Genomic DNA, 24,359 nt, shown 5'->3' on the forward strand with positions numbered 1-24,359 from the left:
GCACATCTTTCCTAGGAAAAGGGCACTTGGTTAGAAATTTATAAAATTTCAGGGATCTAGCATCTCTGAAACTCCTTCTATTTGATAGTAGTATAGAATTCTATTTAGGGGTGGGGAGGCTGGGTTCCCCCTTTTGGCTGCAACCATGGCATGCAGAAATTCCAGGGCCTGGGACAGAACCTGCACTGCAGCAGTGACCCGAGGCACTGCAGTGACGACGCCAGGTTCTTAACCCACTGAGCCTCTGGGGAATTCGACAACAGTATAGAATTCTAGGTTGAAACTAATTCTCCACATTTCTGGTGTTGCTCTTAAGTCTGTTGACATTGTATGATACATTTCTCGTTACAAATTTCAGTCATTTTCCCCTATCCCTTCCTTCTCTGGAAACTTTTAGTACCTTCTCTCTTCCTGGGATTTTGAAATTTCATAATATGGTTTGGTATAGACCTTTTCATTTTATTCGGGCCTTTAAATATGCAGAACATCTCTCCTTCTAGTGAATTTTCCCCCATGTATTTTTCTTTCTTTCTTTTTTTTTTCTTTTTTTTTTTTTTTGCTTTTTAGTGCCGCACTTGTGGCATATGAAGGTTCCCGGGCTAGGGGTCAAATTAGCACTACAGCTGCCAGCCTATGCCACAGCCACAGGAATGCAGGATCTGAGCCACGTCTGAGACCTACACCTCAGCTCATGGCAATGTCGGATCCCTAACCCGCTGAGCGAGGTCAGGGATCGAACCCACGTCCTCATGGATACTAGTCAGATTGTTTCTGCTGAGTCATGACGGGAACTCCCTTTTGTATTTTCTATTTTGTCTTTTTGTCCTGCTTCCTGGAGATTTCCTTGACTTTATGCTCTAGCCCTTCTATTGAATATATTGTTTTGTCTATCTTATCCAGTTATCCTTTTTATCACTGATGCAATTGCTCATATTTCTGTGGATGTTTAAGGTTTTTTTTTTTAAGTTTTCATCTGCTCCTGTGTTTCATCACTCCTATCAATTCCTTCTTGCTGTTTTGATCTCTTGTTGGAGGCTTTCTTCAAATGTGTGGCGGTCCCCGGCTGTCTGTTAAGATCTAATTGGAAGCATCAGTTAGAGGACTCATTAACTGATAAGGCTCACTACAAGGGTTTGGGGAACCACACCTCCGAATTCTGAGCCTGCCTTGGATTCTGTAGGACAAGTTGATTTTCTTGTTCCTGTCACAGTCACTCTCTGTAGGTACTAAGGTTGTGCTTTCTCTATCCTGCCAGGTCACTTAACACTCCTTTATCTAATCTTTTCATCTTTCAAACATTTTAAAAATCATCTGTTTATCTGTCTTATGTATGGCCTTTTAAAAAAACACCTTTAATTCTAGTGAGACCATATCTCTGAAAGAAGAGAAGGAATAGGTTTGTGGTCAATCTAAATTTAGATTTATACTTTAAATATAGGTGTTAAGTTTAAAGTCTTACTAATTCAATACAATATTCACACAATAATTTTGATATACCTGATTAGAATATTATACTTTTCTACTAAGGTTTTGATTAAGAATTCTATTCAAACTATACATGCTGCCATAATGTCCATTAACGTGCAACATAGATGGAATAATTTTCGCTAATGGATAGGGTTTTACAAATTTGTAAGTTAACTAAAAGTTACTGATTCTGAATAAACATATCCAAAACTTGTCCTGTGAAAAGGGGGAGAAAAAAGTTAACTTCAGCTTTATTTTGTTTTAATGGGTTGAAAATGAGAGGCAGTAGGCACAATGGGAAAAGTCACCAAGTAGGGGGACAGGATTTTAACAGGTACTTGACTTTTAATGATAAGTTTTGGGAATTGTTGCTTATTTTGCCTTTTAGTTAAGATTTTTTTCTAGTCTTTACTATTAAACCTAAAATCTATTGTGACCGTTTGTTGTGAAGATTGTAAAAATCCGTCTCCTTTGTAATTAGTATTGAATGAGAGAAATAGTTTTCAGTGACCAACTGAAATTATGCCTATGAACATTAAACTGTTAGTAGTGGGGTTTTTTTCTTTTGTCTTTTTATTTTTTATTTTTTTTCTTTTTAGGGCCGCATCCACAGCATATGAAAGTTCCCAGGCTAGGGGTCGAATCAGAGCTGCAGCTACCAGCTTACACCACAGCAACGCAGGATCCGAGATGTGTCTGTGACCTATACCATAGCTCATGGCAGCACTGGATCCTTAATCCACTGAGCAAGGCCAGGGATTGAACTCACATCCTTGTAGATACTAGTCAGGTTTGTTACCACTGAGCCATGGTGGAATCTCCTTTTGGTAGTGTTTTTTGCTGTTTGATTTTTTTTTTTTCTGGTATTTGCATTTTATACCCTTTGTTTTTGTCAGTGTAGTTTGTTGAAGTTGTGAGCCAGCAATGGTAAGGACTTAATTCTTCTTTAACATAAAGGAAAGAAATTTTGTCTTAAATTTTCAAGCAAGATGAGAGGAAAGTAACCTGCTGGTAGCTAATATATCCAGACTTTGCTCAGAGGCTTTCATTCTGCCACCTTTGAGTGAATATTAGATGCTGAAACATTTGAGTAGTTGGGAGTAGGCCTGATGGATAAGTGTTTGCTGTTTCCTCGTAGGCTCCAGCCAGTAGACTGTAAGTTGCTGATACACTAAATGAGCCCCCATAGGGCTGTAAGACCACATCTAATTAAAAATTTTAAATATTTTAGGACTAATATTCCAAACACAAACCAATATACATTCATAATGGAAAAAAGACTTTAGTAGAGGAAAATGGGATAAATATCACCCAAAGCTCTACTAATTAGTGTCTGTTTTGGTGCACTTCCTTCCTGTCTTTATTCCCGTTGGGTAGAGATTTTTGGTCAGAATTGACTCATACTCCGTGTAGTGTATGCCAGTAGTAGTGACTTAAAAGGTAAACTCCGGAGTTCCCGTCGTGGCGCAGTGGTTAACGAATCCAACTAGGAACCATGAGGTTGTGGGTTCGGTCCCTGCCCTTACTCAGTGGGTTAACGATCTGGTATTGCCGTGAACTGTGGTGTAGGTTGCAGACGTGGCTCGGATCCCGAGTTGCTGTGGCTCTGGTGTAGACTGGCAGCTACAGCTCCGATTCGACCCCTAGCCTGGGAACCTCCATATGTCGCGGGAGCGGCCCAAGAAATGGCAAAAAGACCAAAAAAAAAAAAAAGTAACCTCCTTTATTTACAATGAAAGTATTTGAATTAATAAATTTTTTCTTTTTTTTGAGATTATAAAATTAGACATGAATTCAGTAGTTGAAGGAACTTATCAGAGTTTTAGGTATAGTTAAAACATTTCTAGCTTGAAGGAGAAATTAGTTCTCCAAAAATTAGATATTTTTCAGAAACGTAAAGTCTGAAACTTATGTTACTAAGGGATAAGTGGCTTTGCAATAAAACATCTGAAACAAGCAAAATAGTGTTTTAATACCGTTTGGATATTTCTAATTATTGGCTACTGGCAATGTTTATTCAAATGCTCTCTATTTTAGAAAGCATCAACTAGATTTTCTCCTTGCTACCTTTAGTGCATTTGTGGAGGACCTTCATTGGAGAGTGACAGCATGGTGCAAACTGTTTTCTATTAATAAGAGGAAGGCTCATCTGAATTAGTAAAACAAACAAACAAAAGCCAAAAACAAAATCAAGCATTAAAATTGCATCTACTCTCAACAGATGACTGTGACTGGGATTTGGTTATTGGCCTTACTTTAAGGAAGAGAATTGTCCTTAACATAGTTCAGGCTATTTTAGTATTCTTGTATTCTTGGACTCTTCACAAATAAATGGATACTTCTAAAGTGTTTTAAAGATAGTTTATTCTCTAGAGGGTCTCAAAAAGTTCTTTGTCATCCATCCAATACCACTGCAGATAAATTCTCACTAATTTGTATCCTTAGTAAGATTTACCTTCCAGTTGTAATTGGTTTTAAATAATTTGTCAAACAACTTGTTGAATCCTGATTTGTCCCAGATTCTGTGCTCAGCAGCTGGAGGTAGGAGGAGTAAGAGTCTTCCCTTCCCTAGAGAAGCTTGCTTATGAGGGGGGTACCATGCAAGCAGTTAAGACCATGTAACAGTTGGTAAATGAGATGTGTGAGTGTACAGACGGGGAGAAGTTTACATGGTGTGACTGCTGGCAAAGGTACCCTGGAGGAAGATGGGGTCAAACTTGCTGGTACAAGGAGGAAGAATGAGGCATTGTAGGCAGAGAGCAGCATGAACAAGGCTGGAGAGTGTCATGACGAGTGTCAAATGACATGTAGAATGGAATTAGTAACATTTTGAAATGAATGGCAAGTATTCTCTGAGGTTCTCACTTGAGGAATATAATGGCAATCTTACTTAAACATGAAATGAGAAGTTAAATTCTCCAGTTGTTTTATCTGTTTTTTGGATGTGAGAATCTTAAAGCAGTACCCTTTTGTCCTCCATGTAAGAAAATGAAGCCCAGAGCTCGTTAATGATAGAGCAGCCTCTGATTTGAAATTGTTTCATCACATTGACTCCTGAACTAATATACTTATTATTGGCATACATTTACTGCAGTGAAATGCTCTTGCATCAGTATTATAGAAAGCATTATGTTGTTTTGTAGTCAATGAATAGAAAGAGAAAATCTCAGCTGCATTTCATTGCTTAGGGAAAAAACACTGAAATCTTATTCTAGACTTTCTACATTATTATAAAGGTTTATAATTGGTACTTTCCAGGTCTGATTATAGGTACTATATCTAGGGCAGCATTTTTAACCCATTCCTCGAATCTCTGTGAAGGTTAGAGTATAGAGGTTTCCCATAGAGCTGCACATGATCTCACACTCAAGCAGTTCATGGAATGTAAGAAAAATCGTAATGCTGTATCGTTTGACATTTTAACCAAGGAAAAAACACACTTTTATAGGTTTAACTTACTGTGACATTTTCTTCTATTTCCCTTCCCCTTCAGGTATCTCCAGGGCAGCTTACTAAAAAGTATAGCTCATGCTCAACAATATTTCTAGATGACAGCACAGTCAGCCAGCCTAATCTTAGAACCACAATAAAATGGTGAGTACAATTAGGTTGCCAAGGGCTGAGTGACAGACCTCCCCTCCCCTTATGCTGAAAGCATCCTAGCCATACATAATTGCATTCATTTGAGTTGTCCTTTTCAGTGATCAAGTTAAGAAACTGGTGTCAACTATATCTTGATTTCAAGGACCTAAATATGGAATTTAAATTTCCATTTTAATCTTAGAGTGCATGGTGGAAGGGAAAGCCAGTTAGCACATAAGAAATCCCAGAGAAGAGAAAGCATCAATCTTTATGTAATGCATTTCTGTTATGAAGACATTGTTGAACATAATGAGAAAGGCAGGTGCTTTTTATTGGATATTTCTAGAAAAAAAATTTTGTATGAGTTGTAGTCCTGGTAGTCCTGAAAGTGTGTACTACTTTGGAAGCTATTCTTAGAAGAAGGCAGAGCTTGTCCCCTACTGGCACCAGAGTGTATCTGCATTTAAATCTAATTGGATCTTGACAGATTTGTCCCACTGCATTTTTTTCCCTATACTATTTCTGTATGAAATGTTACTTCTTCCTCCTGTCCCCCAAAGAGGGGGATAATATGTCAGACCAGTCAAGGAGCATATTCTCAAGCTTGATTTCTTTCTGAATGAAATTTGTTCAACTGAGGTTTTAACTAAATAGATACATTTAGTTTTATCATATATATAAAAATGTATCTCCAACACACTGTTACTCACGGGAGAGAACAGTGCGCAATGAAGTTTGGAAACGTGGCCGTGGTCAGGTTTATACTTAAGAAGACATGAGCAGTGCTATGACGTGAACTGTTCCTTAATTTCGGTGAGCATCTCATAGTCCACAACTGGAGATACACTTTCCAAACACCCTATAATGAACATTCAAGTTTGAGAGGAGAAAAAACCAAACAGTATGCAGAGCTCTTGACTCCCTTGGGATTGTCCACGAAACACTGCCTCCTTGGGATATAAGTGTTGATTTTCCAGAACACAGTTTGGTGAATGCTACTTGAAGATATTAATGTCCTTATCTTTAATTTATTTTTCAGTCTTCAAAACATAATTAGCTTATAAACTTAATTTTGTTTTAATTAGCTTAAAAATGTGTGTACACTTTTAAGCTAATTAAATTATCGTTAACTTCTATTTTAATTAAAAACTTCAAATTCACAATCATAATGATGTAACCTTCCCCCCTACTTATAATAGTAGTTGCAGTCAAATTGTGTTTCAGAAAAAACTGAGTCCCAAGTCGCTCTAAAGACCTGAGTTTTAGCATTTATCACATAATCATCATATGTGTTTATTCAGCCAAGATAATTAGATCTGTGGGTTAAAAACCATTCTACTTGGGTTAGAGTCACAGCTTGTTTTGAATTCAAAAAATTCTGATGTTTTAGTATATAATTCGAAAATAGTATTAAAGATTAACCTTGCTTTCATGCTCTTCCCCCACCCCCACCCCCGCCCCAAACTGGTCTACCTTTTGAAAGTACGGTAAAAAAAATTTTAGTTTGCTCTCACTGGGTTTTTTGCTGTTGTTATTGTTTTGTTTGTTTTTGGCCGTACCTGGGGCATGTGGAAGTTTCCTGGGCCAGGGATCAAACCTGTGCCACAGCAGCAACCCAAAACCAAATCCTTAACCTGCTGCACCGCAAGAGAACTCTGCTCTCATTAGGTTTTAATGTGATTCACATTCATTATTGGTGAAATAAAGGTTTGCTGAAGAAATTAATAGGGAAAATTGGTTTTTAGGAGTGATTTTGAAAAATATTTATCATGGGATTAGTTCTCAGTGGGGTAGTTGTTCTCAGTGGGGTTGGCTAACCTTGTAAGGATCATTTCTGCCACCTTTTCAAGATATATATATTTTTAAACACATGCATTCCCCCATCCCACCCCCGCACCCTCAAGACACAGGCTCTCCCTCTCTCTCCTTGTCACTCACTCACTCACACACACACACCTTTTGACACACACACACACACCTTTTGACAAGCTGAGGAGTGCTGTGAGGCATGATTATAGGGACAAAAGCATCCCAGGTGATTCTGATCTTAACTCTAACTCATTCAATTCCCCCATCCCACCCCCGCACCCTCAAGACACAGGCTCTCCCTCTCTCTCCTTGTGTCACACACACACACACACACACACACACACACACACACACACACACACACACACACACACACACACACACACACACACACACACACACACACACACACACACACACACACACACCTTTTGACAAGCTGAGGAGTGCTGTGAGGCATGATTATAGGGACAAAAGCATCCCAGGTGATTCTGATCTTAACTCTAATTCATTCAATTCCTAAACTTTGCTGCATATTGCAGACACCTGGGGAGCTTTAAAACCAATTCCAAGCCATAGCCAATGCCAGTTAAATGAGAGCATCTTGAGGCAAAAGTCAGGCAGTTTTTCAGCCACTGTCTGGTTAGAGTGTAGGAGAAAGAATTGTTTCTGATAAGTGGTGGGGTCTTGGACAGGTCTGTTCATTCCCTTAGCTGTAAAATGGGTTAATTAAATGTCATCTAAGGGTCAGTGGTCCTTTTCATTATATAACTTTTAATTCTGTGATTTTAAAATGAATTTGAAGATGAAATTGAAGCACTATAGAAGTATCCATCTTTGATGCTAGCAGTGTTTCAGGCCTTTTTACAAGTGCTAAATTTCTGTAGACTAGTTATAAAATTCAGATTTGCCTTCCCTCAATTATTTTGAAATTGGTTTTAGACACTGAGGGCAAAGGGAAGCATATAACTTAACCAGAGAACCCTCTTGTTGCCTAATACACAACATCTGTGAATAACTTAGGACTGTAGTAACTTAGGTATTTGAGGACTTGTATCTATTTGTTCTTGACTACTTTATTTAAAATAATTTGGAAATACCTGTCATTAATATTATACTGTATAGTATTATGCTGCTTCTTTGCTTTTGTTTTTGTTTTTTTTTTTTTGCTTTTTAGGGTTGCACTTGTGGCATATGGAGGTTCCCAGGCTAGGGGACTATAGCTGCCAGCCTGTGCCACATCCATAGCAATGCAGGATCCAAGCCGAGTCTGACCTACACCACAGCTCATGGCAACATTGGGTCCTTAACCCACTGGGCAAGGGCAGGGATCGAACCCACAACCTCATGGTTCCTCGTTGGGTTCGTTCCTGCTATGCCACGATGGGAACTCCATATGCTTCATTGTTTACACTGTTTATTTCAGGATAGATAGACCTAGCATCAACTTTGTGGGTATAACGTTTTACTATTAAATTTTCTAATAATTATGTAAAAGTGATTTTAAATCATTTTATTTAGTATAGAACACTTTCATTATTTACTTCTAGGGAAGTAATGGAAAACGGAGGAGCAGTGAATAGCAAGCTAAATCAACTGAAATGCAGGGCCTTAAAAAAAACCCACCAAAGTTATGGCTTAAATTTAAGCATGTGTACAAATAGCTGTATCTCGTACATGTAACTCATACAGACATATGTCTTCTATCAGCATATCTAGCATTTTTGGTCTCCTAATTTTGCTAAAAGCTGAAGAACCTAAAACAGGGGAAAGCATTCATGTGCTACTGTTCTGAATTAGAGGATTTTAGGATCAATGGGCATCTAGAAGGTCTTCCCTTCCCCCCAACCCCTTTTTAAAAATGTCTTCAGGCCTAGTATGATAAAAATCAATTACTACAATATTTTTTTTTCCTTCCACAGTGTGACCTTAGCAATATATTACCACATAAAGAACAGGTGAGCTCTTTTAAAACTTATCTTGTTAGTCTAATTAATTTACAAGATAGCAAGTTTAGTATTAGGTGATAACTATGGACATTATTGGAGTAAGCTTTTATTAGAGTGTTTTTATTACAGTATTGAAGTGAATCATTTATCTTAGGACTCTTAATTTTTAGGTTATTGAGTATCCCCAAAAGTATTTGTTTATGTGGGTTGTATTGGTATTTACTGTATTTGAAATTAAAATTGAGAATTTAAAAATTAAATCCATTGTATGTTAAAACAGGGTTTTCTTAGCACTAGATAATGCTTTGTTGTAGGGGCTGTCCTGTACATTGTGGGACGTGCAGCAGCAGCCTGGCCTCTACTCAATAGATGTCAGTAGAACCCTCTTCTTAACTCCATATTATGACAACTCAGACTGTCTTCAGTCATGGCCAGATGTCCCCTGGGGTTGAACTCAGCCCTGACTGGGAATCCCAATGTTAACATAAATCATTTTTTTAATGAAAAATAACTACTTTCCACAACAGAGTTGAGAGAAAAGTATCTCATTGACTTAAACTTTTGCGATTTAGTCTGGCTTAACAGAAGACGGCTGATTCTCATATCTACTCTGTCTTTAGTCATGTGTTTTGAAGAAACAATAAGAAGATGACCCATCCTCATGCAGATAGTTGGAAAAAGGTGTATTTTTAAAGCCTTCAGATAATTTTGGATATTCTTTGATGCTGTACCAAAAGTCCACATGTGCTAGTTTCTTAAATTAGGTAAAATAGAATTCCAAATTGTATCAATGAGCTTGTAGTAAATACTCTCTTAAATTAACACCCATTGATCTGCCCATTGAATGCTAAGTGGATCTTGTCACCTGTACATGATTTTACAAAATTATACACTGGTCATTTGGGAAGTATTGGTTCATACTTCTTTGGATGGTGTCAAAAACTAACTTTTGTTGGTACCAGTCTTATCAGGAAAGTCTTTCACTATTGAGAGGTTGTCAAGCTCACAATAGAAAGTATAAGTCTTCCAAAAATCTTGGTGTTTTTAGCTTGCTGGCTTGAATTTTATTATTGGCAACAAATACTTTATTTTCCTTGAAGTGACAGGGTCATTTTGTTCATTTTTGAGAGAATGACCATCAGTTGTACTTTCAAATAAAGATGGTATTCTATGAAAAAAGTAATTAACAACTTTGTCACAATGCTTTTCCTTAGCACAACCATACTGCAGTATGCAGAAGCGCTTAAGACATACCTTTCACTTTTTTTAGAATATTAAACAAGATTAAGGTTTAAGAACACTGTTCATTTTTACTGTTCCTAAGTAAAGCAGCTTTTTTTGCCTGCGCCCATGGCATATGAAAGTTCCCAGACCAGGGATCACCCTGCACCACAGCAGCAACCCAAGCCATAAAGCAGATTTTTTTTGAACTGCAAGTAGCAGTGAAGAATCGAGTTCTAATTTTGTTTGGTACCACTGCCTTGATTCATGCTCAGAAATCAGCAGTTTTACCCACTTTTGTTTTTAAACAGTCCTTGCAAATGTCAAACAAGTAAAAGCAGATAATGTCTTAGTATTATTATACAAACAGCTTTGACCTAAAAGCAGATAATGTCTTAGTATTATTATACAAACAGCTTTGACCTCTTGGCCTCCTGGAAAGGGGCTAAGGGAATCCCAGAGACCTGCTGACCACATAAATGAGCACAGTGTATTAGTGTGGTGAAATTTTAAATAAAAAGCTTAGTCTCTTTTAAAATTTAAAAAAGAAATTACATTTTAAACTTGAACTATTTAAAAGAAGAAATACACATTAAGAATATAAAGAACTAAAGCGAAAAAACCAGGGGGAAAGACATGAATCTCATCTTCCTATTCACTGAAGTGGAAGACTTTATTGCCCACCACTGCCGCTTTAGAAAAATGTTCTTATATATTCCACTGTGAGCTTAGAGGTGTGGAAATAGGGTGGTTTACTCTCATTGCCTTTTAGGGGGAGGGTCAGTGCTGGTAAAGGCAATGATGGCTGGTTGTTGTAGAAAAGATTTCACAGAACTTGATGTGCTGGGTAAAAATAGGTCAGGAAACCTTTCTAAGGGCAGAATCCAGGAGAGAATTTGTAAAACGTTTTGCTTTGTTGAAGGTTAAGCTTCCTCTATCCCTCTCTCTACTCCCAGTAGATGTTTTACTAAGACAGTAATTCCTGAAGTAGTTTTTAAAATATACATTCTTATTTTATAGAGATGCAGATAGATCCTTGGATATTTTTGATGAGCGATCACATCCACTCACAGTATGTATCAGTTGTGTTGAGTTGTATTTTTCTCTTCTACAGTTGTGTTAATTTCATGTTGATTTGTTTTGAAATTAATTACTAGAAGAAAATTACCCCTTCTAGCCTGAGGTCAAAATCCTATAATCATTTTGCAAAAGGCATGTTGTATAAGAGGTGGGACATCTAGATAAGAACCAAGTTGCAACTTTGTATGATTAGTGAGCACGTGAGTAAAGGTACCCAAATAGCAGAAAATTTATCTTTTTAAAGGATGATTTTCAGTAGCATCAAACAATATAAATATTTGTAAATAATGGTGAGACCTTTAAGAAGAAAAGTAGAAAACTGTTTAAATTTTAAGCCAGTGAAAATGACGAAGTTTTAAAATTCACTTCTTCAGGTGCTCTGTACCCACGTGTGGCTGGTGACTGCTGTGTAGGATAGCACATTCTTAGAGCCTTAAGGTTACAGGATGCTGGAAGTGTTTTTTCAAAGTTGATTGCAGACAAATATGATGACATAAGGGATCAGCAAGATTTTTGAGACTAAAAATAGTTTATAGTTGGATAGAATTCTGTGGGGAGGAAGGTGGAAATACATAAATTTTTTAAGGTTATGCCTGTGCTTTTCTTTAATGAATGATGGTATTCAATTACTGTAATATTTTAGGATCCTGTTGTTTATATAAAGGACTACAAGACATGTTACTCATTCAAAATTATTTTAAGGGGTACATGGGCCCAAGTGTGAAGACTGCTAAAGGTAATCATAAGGCTACTTTTAAGATTTTTTCCTTCAGTGGATACTTACATTGCATTTTTTCTTCTTTCAGCGAGAAAAGGTTCCTGAGGAATACTTTAAGCATGATCCTGAACACAAATTCATTTACAGATTTGTTCGTACTCTTTTCAGTGCTGCACAGTTAACAGCTGAATGTGCAATAGTAACTTTGGTAAGATATTTTTTCTTTCATAAAGCATCTGTAGAAATTTCTATCTTGTACACAAGGTATGGCCCTGTTTTTCAGATGAAAGTAGGTTCCTGAAATGATCATCAGAACTTTATGAAGAGAAACCTATTAAAGTAAAATAGACACTTTTGAGCTTAATAATCACCATGATTTAAAATGTTGCCATTGCTTTTCTCATCATAAAACAGTTTCTCAACATAAAACTCTTTAATAAGACAGTGGGAGATATTTCTGGTTTTTCCTTCTACACAGGGCACACATGTACACACAGTGTGTACATGCACACAGACAAGGTATGCTGTACTGGCAGGATGGGGGTGATAACTAAACTGTCTGGTCCACAGGCAGAAACAGGTTCAGTGTAGTTCTGAGTCCCAGGCTGTAGTGCCTAGGCAATTCTGCTGTGTGTCCTGATTGAGAACTACTGCTCTATATCCTCTGTTCCTTGGATGGTGGTGTTAATCCATCCATGCAGTCCTCCTTTGCCTGCCTGTGAAGTTGCCCAGGATTATAGTGCCAGTGGTACTTGGATGGGCTTTGCTCTAGTTAGCCTGCCAAGTCACAGCTGTGTAAGGACCCTTGCATCATCCATACAGAATTCCTATGGTAAGATTTTATCATTTGAATAATAAATCATATTCAAGTGAAAGGTTGTTGGGATTGTTTTATTCCTCCCTAGAGGGGAAAATCAACTGCATGGTCTGGAGGGAAGGAATACTTAGGCTACTGCCTGCTCCTGAGCAAGCAGCCAGAATTTAGGAGAGGAGGCTTGTCATTTTGCAGGGAGTCCCCTCAGTGGGCACTAGATCAGACACAGGCCTTTGGGAGCTATAAGCCATTTGGAATGCTTAGCACATGTTGGAGGAGGCAGGAGTGACATTTGCATATGGAGACCTAGGAGGTGCAGGACACAGAGCACCTAACTTGGAAGAGGACAGTTCTTTGTAGACAATAGACAAGCTGTGAGACAGCACAGTGGCAGTGTTTAGTAATCATTTGAATATATGCGATTGGGGCATGAATCTGAATTAGAGGAAGGGAAATAAGAGTAGCTATTCAAATGCGAATATATAGAATAAAAAGTGGATAGAAGATAGATTGGTAAGGACTATCAGCACTTAAGGGACAAGTCCCCAGAGGAGTGGCTATAGTGGTAGGAAAACCAGGAGCGAATCATAAGAGGCCAAAAGAGGTTCAAGAGGGAAAGTGTGGGAGTTCCCATCATGGCTCAGCAGTAACAAATCCGACTAGTATCCATGAAGATGCGGGTTCCATCCCTGGCCTCACTCTGGTGGGTCAGGCATCTGGCGTTGCCATGAGCTGTGGTGTAGGTCTCAGAGTGGCTTAGATCCCGTGCTGTGGTGCAGGCCGGCAGCTGTAGCTCTGATTCGAACCCTAGCCTGGGAACTTCCGTATGCTGCAGGTATGGTCCTGAAAAGCGGGGGTGGGAGTAGGGGAAGGATGGTCCAAACGCTAAATGTTGCAAAGAAGTTGCTTATGTCATAAATACCCACTGAGTACCTATTCTGTGTCACTATTCTAAGTGTTGAGGCTAGAGGAAAGGATAGGTTGAATACATTTCTTGCCTTTATGGAGCAAGTATGGAAGACATAAGCATTTTTTTTTAGTGAGTGTTTTTTAAAAATGAAATTTTTGTTCGTTTTTTTGGCTGTGCCTGCAGCATATGGAAGTTCCTGGGCCAGGGATAGAACTCCTGCCATAGCAGCGACCCAAGCCCCTGCAGTGACAACACTGGATCCTTCACCTGCTGCACCACAAGAAAACTCCAGATGAATATTTCAAGTAGTGGTAGAAACCAGGAAGAGAATGGAGGGTAAAGGGATAAAGTGATTAGAGGGGCTTTCTAGACAGAATGATCAGGAAGAGGTAACCTTGGGATGTGTGGACCTGACTGAATTGAGGGTGATGAGTGCTGGGATGACAGGAGGAGGGTTCAAGTGCAGGACTCTGAGATAGGAATGAGTTTTGTGGGTTCACAGAACAGTGAGATGGCCAGTGTGATTGGAGTGGGGAATAAGGGAAAGAACAAAGGCAACGGGGTCACAGAAGGCAATGGAACTTGCAGGCTGTGGAGAGAAACTGTTTGATGGGAAATCTTTGGCAGATCTTGAGCAGGAAGTGAAGTGCTCTACATTTCAGGGACTCTCCTGGCTGCTTTGGGGAGAACAGACTGTAGTTGGGAGTCGGAGTGGAAGCAGTGGTAGTGGTACGAGTCAGAAGTGACACATAGAAGAAAAAAGCAGTCAGGTTACCAATGAAGGTAGAGATAACAAGAATTTCTAGCAGACTGGAGCAAGATAATTCAAATGGAGGTTTTTGGTCCCAGCAGCTTGGCAGTGCTCTGCGGGAACGCTTAGGGAGTGGAGCGTTGGAAGTGAGAGTTCTGGTTGGTTTGTGTGAAAGCAGCAGTGACCGTGGCAAGAGTAGTAAAGTAGAGCGATAGTGTCAGGGGGCAGACTAAAGTGGCCTGAGGGGAGGATGGGAGATGAGCAGCCAGCGTCAGGGCATTTACGGAGGACGTATTCCAGCAGCTTGCAGGGGATGGGCTGGGAACATGCAAACATTCACATTGAAGAAAATCTCTGACAGAAGGGAGAAATTGTTCAAAAAGAGATAAATTGTGGGAATCTACAGAAGTGAGATGGGATTGACTGCACTCATCAAAGAGTTAGCTTCAGTGAAAAGAAAGAAATCTCATTTCCTCTGAGATAGGAGAGCAAGTCGTATGAATGAGTATTGGCACATACCAAGTTTGTAATTGAGATTGCGGGTAAGTGACCATTCCTGTGAAGTAGAGAGTCGAGCCTCATAGGAGGTTCATTCTTAGGGTACTGGAGAGTTCTGAGTTCTCCGGGAAGTGGGAGCATACAATTTTAATATCCATGTTCGAAAACACAGTTTAGTTTGAGAATATTGGCAAATCTGAACTGTCAGGCTGAATACTTCAGATAGTAAACATACTCTTTAAAACTGGACATTTTTCATTTTGTCAAATGGCGTATATACTCTTCCACAGTGCACTCTTTGAGGTAACAACAAATCGGCTATTAACTTTACCCAGTTCTTTGTAGAATAGACATTTGATACATGTACAAGAAAGCATGAAATTTTTCTCACAAACTGCCTGGCAGGTTTAGAGGAGCCCCAGGGATACAAACATGGGTGGCTCTTACCACCTTAAGACCAACAGAGTTGATAAAGCTACAGATTATGTAAGACAGAAATGAATTATGAAATGATAGTGGAGATATGAAAAATACAGGATATGAGAAGGACTATCTTTTTTTTGTAAGCATGTGTGTTCCTTAAAAAGGCACTAAAATAGGGAGTACTTGATGCTTGTGAAGTCCCTTTGTACTGCCTGTATTGCTGTGCCACACAGCAGCCACTGGGAGGCTCTCTTGACCCAGATTTTATCTTCAAGTTCCTGCCACAAAAGGACTGGTCCTGTGAAGAGAAGATAAAGACATGCTCAGTCTTAGCAGGGTTTTATATACTCAGACTTTATATAAAACCACCACATAACCACCACCAAGTATGGTAGGTACCAAACAATTCAAGCATTTATTGAACAGCTGGAACCTGTGTTGGGCATGCATGTGCTGCCCTTTACACGTGTGAAAGTAATAACGCAGTGCCTGTTGTTAGGGTGCCCTTTGTTGAGCTGTCCTGTCTTTTCATTCCTGTGACCAAAACTGGGCTGGAAATTCACATGAGCAGAGTAGGCAACCAGAAATATCTGACTTACAACTGTGACCTGGCCTCTGGCCTTGGCTGGTCGAGCAGTCTCTGTAGAACCTAAGAATAAAAGGCATGTCAAAACCAGATGAAATTTGTCATTCCTAACAGTTCTTATCACAGCACTTAAACTGAACTAAAATCAAAGATCAGTGCTCTACTTTTGCAGGTTTACTTAGAAAGGCTTTTAACTTATGCTGAGATCGACATTTGTCCCACTAACTGGAAAAGAATTGTTTTGGGAGCCATTCTTCTTGCCTCCAAGGTTTGGGACGATCAGGCTGTATGGAATGTGGACTACTGCCAAATCCTCAAGGACATTACAGTTGAGGACATGTGAGTGTGTAAGGTTATGGTGAACTTTTCTAACCATTTTCCAATACTTCATTTGCTCCCATAAAGTTTACATTTTAAGAAATGTTAGATTTTTAACAAAGGTTACTTTGTACAGAGAGCTGAAATAGGCATAAAATTACACTTCTGTCTAGCTGTAGTGTAACAATTCATATTTCCCATCATTAATTGATAGGTCTTAGTGTGTTATTGTTATATTCTGCTTGATTGAAATTATTTTTCTGGTGGTTTTTGGCAAATAGTTTACAAGCTCGCTGCCAGAACAACATGGTACAGTAAAAAACTTTCACGGCTTTCTTAAAGCTGTCTACCAGGTCCAGTCCATTTTTAAGGGACACACCTCTGGTCTTTGGAGTAGACTACTGAGAGCTTATAACTTCAACCTGACTCACACATGGTGTATTTGCTTTTGCTGGTCTTTTCGTCCCTTTTGTCTGTGTCAGTTACAGAAACCATGATGACAGCCAGCCACACAGAAAGGTTTCAGAGCCGTGTGTTCCTGTCTCCTCCACTAGGAGTGGGTCTGATGAGTTAGGAAACTCATACCTCTCGAGCAGTCCGAGAAGCATCACTGGGGCCTCTCCCGGGGCATTCTGTGGGACCTTCAGTTAACTAGGAGGGTGCTCTTCACAAACGGCACGCTCCTGTGGGCGTGCGACACCAGGCTTAATGAGGATGAGGGGAAGGGCCCTGAGGCTGGGAGGGAGGATGAGCCAGAGAGGTATTTCCAGCAGACTCTCGAAGTGCCCACTTGACAGCAAAAATGTCTTTGCAGGTGGCATGTAGGAAAATATGAAAGGACACCTCTTGATTATATTGAACAGCAGAGGCCCATCAAGATCATGGCATGGGATGGCAAGACTTTTTTATTACCTTTACCCCTTACTCTAGATAATTCAGAATTGCCTAGTGTTTATTTGCAACTGAAGCATGGAAATTTGTGGCTAAGAAGGGACTAGTGATTGTCAGTAGCTGACAAGATGGCTTTTGGTGACATGTCCACTTTGGTGATAATGTAAATCAAGTGGTCATGGTAATACTGCTGGTACCATCTTAGCAAACAGTATGATGGCAGATAATTAATTTGAAATGAATGGAAGTCTTTTTGGAAGTTGTAGAAGCTAAAGTGATCACTTAAGATAGGAAAGAAAAATTGTGATCATCAACACTAGGCCTGCCACGATGACAGCTGAAATTTTCTCAAAATCTGCAACTAAGGTGCCTGGGGCTCTGGTTCTAGTTACAACGTCAGAGAACATGTAGGGAAATGTGTAGTTTTTCTTAGATGTGAGCCTAGGAGCATTGGTGGCAGCACCTGGCTACAGGGAGAAAACCGATTCTAAGTAGTGCTTTTTCTTGTAAGAGCAGAGAATCAACAGGAACTATGTTTATAATAGGCTGCTTTTGTTTGTGATCTTTGAAAATTGGAAGGCATTACAACAAAGTGTTTAAAACACATTTGTTTCATCCCCCTGCTGTTGACTGCTCTTTGTAATGGTCTCGTTTTTGAGTCTAAATTGAAAAATTGGTGTCTATCAGCTTTTCCTTAAAACTTTCTAACATCTATGGGTCTTGTTAGGATATATTTCCCTTCAAAAGAAATTAAACTGAGCAGCTGCTATCAGAAAATTTGCTGTGCCTATAAATGGTATGCTATTCAGCTATCTAGCCATTTAAAAAACAAAAAACACAGAAGATGCACATTCTGTAGGCATAATGCTTTTCTTCAGTGATTAAACTTCTATTAATAGACATGTTAATCCTATGAAGTACTGTATTTTCACACAATTAAAATGTATTAGTGGAGAAAATATAAAAGGGATAGTGAAGTGCATTTATTCCTGTAGTAAATTAAGTCCTGATTAGCTGATTATCAAAACATCTCATTTACATTTCTATAGGCTTATGGCTATATGAACAGGAAATTAATTTTGAAAGTAGGTTCAGTTGGGTTTAAAGTTCAGCAAATGAGAAACCTCATTTCTGCTTATCCCTGCTCTCCATACAGGAGAACATCAAGCATGTGTTGACTTATCCAGTGGATAAAATATTAACACTTTAAAGCTAAGAAAGCAAATATGTTGTAAAATAAGCCATTCTTCTATTTGGGCATTTATCACTTGTATATAATTAACTCTCTAAAGTGATTGCCGTGAAAGTGATAAGATTTATTATAATTTTATATTTATTTACTTAAACATTTGGCCAGCACATGGCTGTATGGTCACGTCGCCAAGGCCTGCTCCCAGCACTCAGCTTTTCCATCTCATTGAGGTCGCCCCCTGTGGGCGTGGGCACTTTCTGTCCTGGCAAGGGAGGCGGGTCTGAGCATCCCGGGCTGGGGAAGCCTAAGGGAGACAAGCGAGTTTAGTCTAGTCAAGGCGGCTATCTTTAATCTTACTGCCTTCCAAAGCTTCAAAAGTGTGTCCTGTCCTGTCCTATTGTAGTGACAATTTCTCAGCCTAGTAAGGTTAATGTGAACAGAAACTTGCATTATGCCCTTTGACACTGGGGCAGGGGGAGGGGATTCCCTTTCCCATCAAATGCAGCTTATTTATTTATTTATTTGAGATGAATCCTTGTTGCCTCAAGAGTTTTCCCCCCTCAGAGATAATAGCAGTGGCTCTTGATGGATCCATTTGTTGCCGTGGTGATGTGCCCACTCCTTTTGTTGGCGGGTCTCTACTTCAATAAGCCCCTTCCTGTTATCGGCCCGGTGAAAATGTCTGCAAGTTCTTCAGAGCTAATAAACAGCATACATCATTCCTTTCATCTGATCACTATAGCAGGGCCTTGTGAGTGAGCGTGGAGCATGAATCGTACAGCTGCACTAATGGAACTCTGAAGAATGAGCCCCCGAGTCAGCAGCATGAGTGCATAAGAGGGCCGTAACCTCTTCCCCCTTGTCCCAAACTCAAAGTGCTGGGATGCAGAAAGGACCACAAATAGCTGTACCTTGTTTGAACATTAGTGTATTAATCCAGCTGGGTAGCCATTATTTGTTTCAAAACAGAATTTAGAGCCATCCTAGAAGCTGAGAATGGTATTTTCGAAGGTAGCCCAGTTGACTAAAATTGTTCTGTGTTGGTTTTGTCTTCTCTCCCCCCCCCCCACCCTGCCCCAGGAATGAGATGGAAAGGCACTTTCTGGAGCTACTTCAGTTTAATATTAATGTTCCTTCCAGTGTTTATGCCAAATACTACTTTGACCTTCGCTCCTTAGCAGATGACAACAACGTGAATTTTCTGTTTGCTCCTCTTAGCAAAGAAAGAGCACAGAACCTAGAGGTAAGGCTGTGAAATCACCAACCGGGCTTTTCTGTCAGCCACCAAAGACAGCATGGGTAGCTAAATTTTATTAAGCAGTGATTCGGAAAATGGAAAGCTGTTAAATTAACAGTTTGAAGAGCTCATTAACCCTTTGGCATCGTATTTCCAGTGTCTCTTATGGTTTATACAAGGATCTCACATTATAAAATATTATCTCTTCCTTAACCATAATTCAGAATGTTTTAAGATTTAATCTGTTTTTAATGGTTTTCTATTGGAACCTCTACACTTATTTAAAACCATAGAGGAATAATTTCTTACAAATGTATCCCTAGTCACATCTACATATATAATCTACTTACCACTCTTAACTGTCTCTTACTCGGTTTGCGGTTCATGTCAGTGTTTCTATATAGTTCAGTCCCATGAGTTTATTAAAAGCATTGGTGGCTAACCTGAGAGACCTATACTTGGAAGGTATAATGTGGATTGAAATACTAGATGTAGAAAGTACATGGGTTTTCAGTGGGAATGTTAATGTACATAGGATTTTGGGTGGGTATACAGAAATTCACAACGGAAATGGATTCATTTAAAATTGACACTTTCTGTGATACCTCAGTGGTTCTTTAGAATGTGTTTCTACCATAATTAACATGCAAATGAAAATATCATCTCTTGGTGCTTCAGTCACTAGACCTCTCCAAACAAATCCAACATACTCCTTCCTCATTAACATTTTCTTAGGGCACATAATAACTGATAAGGATTGAATAGAAGCTGAATAGCTGAGTAAACACTGGTTTTGCCCAAGTGTATATTCATTATGTTTAAGGAGCAAGTGTGCAGGTAATAGATGATATTGCTGTTAGGAGCCTATCTTTGGGAACCTTTTTTTTTTTTTTTTTTTTGTCTTTTTTAGGGCCTCACCTGCAGTATATGGAAGTTCCATTCTAGGGACTGAATTGGAACTGCAGCTGCGAGCCTACACCACAGCCATGTCTGCAGCTTACATAGCAGCTTGCAGCTACGCCAGATCCTTAACCCACTGAGTGAGGCCAGGGATTTGATTTAGCATCCTCGCAGACACTATGTCAGTGAGGTCACTCTGGGAACCCAATTTGTAAATAATTCTAAGTTCTCCCTCACTGTAACAATCTCATCATAGTCCTTAAAGGCTGTTAACCTTAGTGAACTGGTAGTTAGTAGCATCCCAGGACTGGGAATGTAGACGTCAGCTACCCAAAGTAGCAATAACTGGGAACTGTGTAAATGAATTGTGGGTGTGGCTTATCAGTGATCCCCTAATTGTTCTGTTTGATTGACTTTCCCAGGCCATTTCCAGATTGTGTGAGGACAAATACAAAGACTTGTGCAGAGCTGCCATGAGACGGTCTTTCAGCGCTGATAATTTCATTGGTATTCAGCGCTCCAACGCCATCCTCTCTTAAGGGAGAAGTGAGGGGTCGTAACATCATCAGCCCCTCATAACAAGGACTGGAGAAATATCACCTCTCCTGCTCAGAAACCAGCAAAGTTAGTATTTTCACCTGAAAGAAAAATGTTGAATTCAAAAGACTCAAGGACAGCGAGGATTATGCTCCTAGGAAAGAATGCAATGCATCCCTGTCAATGCAACACACACTTCTGTCCTTTTTAATATAAACAGAGTTACAAAAACCACTCCAAAGCTAAAAGCTCCCAACCAACACACAGGCATTTGCTTACTGTGTAGGCTGATAGCTGTGAACTATGTGGTTTTTTAATAGTTTAAATTTTTAGATTTTAAAAGACACTAACTATATAACTTCTATGTTTTTCCTATTTTTCTTGCCCCCCTCCCCTATATTGCTGCATATTCCTTTAGAATCAATGCAGTATTACCATTGAAACATGGGACTCCTAACAACTCATAAAGCCACTTAGAAACAGACTGTTGTAGCATTGTTAGGTTTTGAAAGATTATTCCTCCCTACTGTATCACTGAAGCTGCTAGTCATTATTGGCAATCAGTTTAAACCAAAAAGCTGCTGAATAACAACGTCATTGAAATTCTTTGCAAGCACTACTTAACATATATTAGCCTGTTGGGAATCATAAACAGAGAAAGTATGTTATTACCTACTTCTACTGGGTCCGTGCTGCATTTCTTGTGAACTTATAATGGTGCTTCTGATTTTCTGATGATTTTTCTCTCTGTTAAATACGTGTATTAAAGGGTACAGTACTTATATTATCTTCCATAATTCCAACCAACATGGTGGTCCAGTAGTTAACAAGCGGGTAGTGAAATAGAAGGTGTCCCCAAAGTCTTAGTGCAATCTTAAGCTTTAATATAGTGTGCTTAGACACTCCAGGATTTTTCTGATGATTTTTCTCTCTGTTAAATACTTGTATTAAAGGGTACAGTACTTATATTATCTTCCATAATTCCAACCAACATGGTGGTCCAGTAGTTAACAAGCGGGTAGTGAAATAGAAGGTGTCCCAAAAGTCTTAGTGCAATCTTAAGCTTTAATATAGTGTGCTTAGACACTCCAGGACACTGCTGCATTAGTATAAATGCTACAGACTGGCAAAACATCACTTGATAGTTTACTTTTCAACTTAATTTTGTAAGTTTTATTTTTTTGCCATTTTCTTGGGCAGCTCCCGCACATATGGGGAGGTTCCCAGGCTAGGGGGTCTAATCGGAGCTGTAGCCACCCGCCTACGCCATAGCCACAGCAACACAGGATCCAAGCCGTGTCTGCAGCCTACACCACAGCTCACGGGATCCCTAACCCACTGAGCAAGGTCAGGGATCGAACCGCAACCCCATGGTTCCTAGTCAGATTTGTTAACCAATGAGCCATGACGGGAACTCCCAGTTTTGTAAATTTTAAGCATTAAGCTTTTAATTTTAATTTTTTGTTTCAGCCCCTGGCTGAATTTTAATGTTTAAAATTTACAAAACTGGAGTTGCCGTTGTGTCTCAGTGGTTAACGAATCCGACTAGGAACCATGGGGTTGCGGGTTCGATCCCTGGCCTTGCTCAGTGGGGATTTGGCGTTGCCGTGAGCTGTGGTGTGGGTCGCAGACACGGTTTGGATCCCACGTTGCTGTGGCAGCTACAGCTCCAATGAGACCCCTAGCCTGGGAACCTCCCTATGCCGCGGGAACGACCCAAGAAATGGCAAAAAGACAAAAAAAAAAAAAAAAAAAATTTACAAAACTAAATGAGTTTAGAAGAAATTTAACTTTCAAATGATGTTTTGTAAGTGTGTAGCATTTATACTCCTACAAATATCAAAGCTTAAAATTGTGCTAAGACTTCAAGGGATACCTTATATCTTTATAGACCTGCCCTCCTCTTTTAAAAACAGTTCTTGGCAGGGCTGGGCTGTTTACCTGCTTTGGTCACCTAAGTTTCATTTTTCTAGATTGGATAAAGGAATTATGAAGAACAGTGTTAACAAATTGAAAGGAATTGGACCCTGATAGTAGTAGTGATATGAAAATAAGGAACATGAAACAGCTTTTCTATCCTATGTATTTAACCTGGTTGTAGGCATCTCATTTCAAGTTCTGCCATTGGAGAGGAAACATAGAAATCTTAAGAACCCTTATTTACCTCAGACTTTAAAAGGCAGGGAGGGCTAAAAAAATCTTTAAAAATTAAAAAAAAAAAAAAAAAAAAAAAAAAGGCAGGGAGGTCTAGTAATCAGTCTTTTAGGAGATTGGTAATGATGTCACCTAAACTTGAAATATTTAAAAAAAGATTAGTGTTCTCAACTATGTGAAATCTTTCTCCTCCTGCCTTCTCAAATGTAATCCTAGGAATTTTGCCTGTAAACAAAGCATTTCGGGGCCTGGAATACTTTCTCTCTTTATAGAAAGGCTTCACATTATGTTAAGTGCTGCAGTTCCATCATTTTTAAAGGACAGAGACTTAAATGATAAAAATGGCATATAAAATGTTATCTACCACCTCAAAAAATATTGTTTATGGAGCTTGGAGATTCAAACATTGATTGCAGTTTTTATTACAATCTACCACCTCAAAAAATAATTGTTTATGGAGCTTGGAGATTCAAATGTTGATTGCAGTTTTATTTTGAAAAGAATGCTACAACTTATGTGGTTTTTCTTTCTCATGTTTATATTAAAAGAAAAGCTAATAAACTCTATTTTAATTAAAATATATGGCTTCTGTGTTTGTAACCCTTCTGACTGTAACATTACAGCTACCTAACTTAAATGTTTTCAACCAAATCTGATAGGCCTGAAAGCATTTTCAAACTAACTGTTCATTAGTTGGTTTGTCCCTTGCCTTTAGTTAAGATGTAGTCTTTTTTTTTTTTTTAGCTTGTGCTTTTTTCAACCTGAAGATAGTTTAGTTATACTTAAAATCACTGGCTACAGTCATCAGTGGCATAGTGCATTTAGATGGCATCTCTGAATTGTTACTGTGCCAAGAGAGAAAAGCACATTGGAAGATAAAACAGGTAAAATACACAGGAATTGCAGGATACTGTACAATCAGAACATTGAGTTATTTGAAGATTTCAAGCAACCGAACAGGAAAGAAAATGTAAGAATAGAATTGTTCCTGTAAAGAGGGTGACTCTTCACACACCCCATAATAATATGCTAGTTACTAAGTAGAAATGCTGGCGTATCTTGAGTAGCCAAAGGTTTAAAAAAAAAAAAATGGGAGAAGGACATTAGACGTGACTAGTTTCAAGAACAAGTTGGTAGAAGAGAATCATTAAAAAAATTGCTTTCCCCTTTGGCTTTAATTCTAGAGGCAATATAGCCATTTCGATAAAGGGGAAACTGAGTCAACTTGAGGTAAAAATTTAAACATTGAAGTTGGTTCTCTTAATACATATGGGGCCTGGATGGAAACTAATTCTAATAGGGTGGCAACTCTGGCAGTTTTT

General features: G+C 39.0%; 1 protein-coding gene and 1 long non-coding RNA gene across 4 annotated transcripts in view; one reads left to right on the plus strand and one right to left on the minus strand.

Moving 5' to 3' along the window:
• CCNYL1 (cyclin Y like 1) overlaps positions 1 to 23,615 on the plus strand; it is a 37,558-nt gene extending 13,943 nt beyond the window's left edge. The window contains exons 4-11 of one of the 3 annotated variants that reach the window (XR_014829128.1): positions 4,961 to 5,061; positions 8,781 to 8,816; positions 11,049 to 11,100; positions 11,915 to 12,034; positions 15,981 to 16,147; positions 19,290 to 19,452; positions 20,769 to 22,079; positions 22,569 to 23,615. Coding sequence is in view for 1 of the 3 variants with exons in the window: in XM_005672130.4 (XP_005672187.1) it covers positions 4,961 to 5,061; positions 8,781 to 8,816; positions 11,049 to 11,100; positions 11,915 to 12,034; positions 15,981 to 16,147; positions 19,290 to 19,452; positions 20,769 to 20,885 (756 nt within the window). In the remaining 2 variants the exon portion in view is untranslated. Of the gene's footprint in view, positions 1 to 4,960; positions 5,062 to 8,780; positions 8,817 to 11,048; positions 11,101 to 11,914; positions 12,035 to 15,980; positions 16,148 to 19,289; positions 19,453 to 20,768 lie in introns of all 3 variants that reach the window. The other 2 variants (XM_005672130.4, XR_014829129.1) reach the window with 2 other exon arrangements.
• LOC106506339 (uncharacterized) lies at positions 12,697 to 19,497 on the minus strand. Its single transcript, XR_014829130.1, has 3 exons — positions 18,359 to 19,497; positions 15,822 to 15,871; positions 12,697 to 15,520 (listed from the first exon to the last, which is right to left on the minus strand). It is a non-coding gene; the product is annotated as an uncharacterized LOC106506339 (long non-coding RNA).
• Positions 23,616 to 24,359: the final 744 nt, after the last annotated feature.

This window comes from Sus scrofa, chromosome 15 (assembly GCF_054392235.1).
Source record: "Sus scrofa isolate SSC_HxYL_T2T_F1_AM1 chromosome 15, Sscrofa_HxYL_maternal_Yorkshire_Landrace_v2.0, whole genome shotgun sequence".
Lineage (NCBI taxonomy): Eukaryota > Metazoa > Chordata > Mammalia > Artiodactyla > Suidae > Sus > Sus scrofa.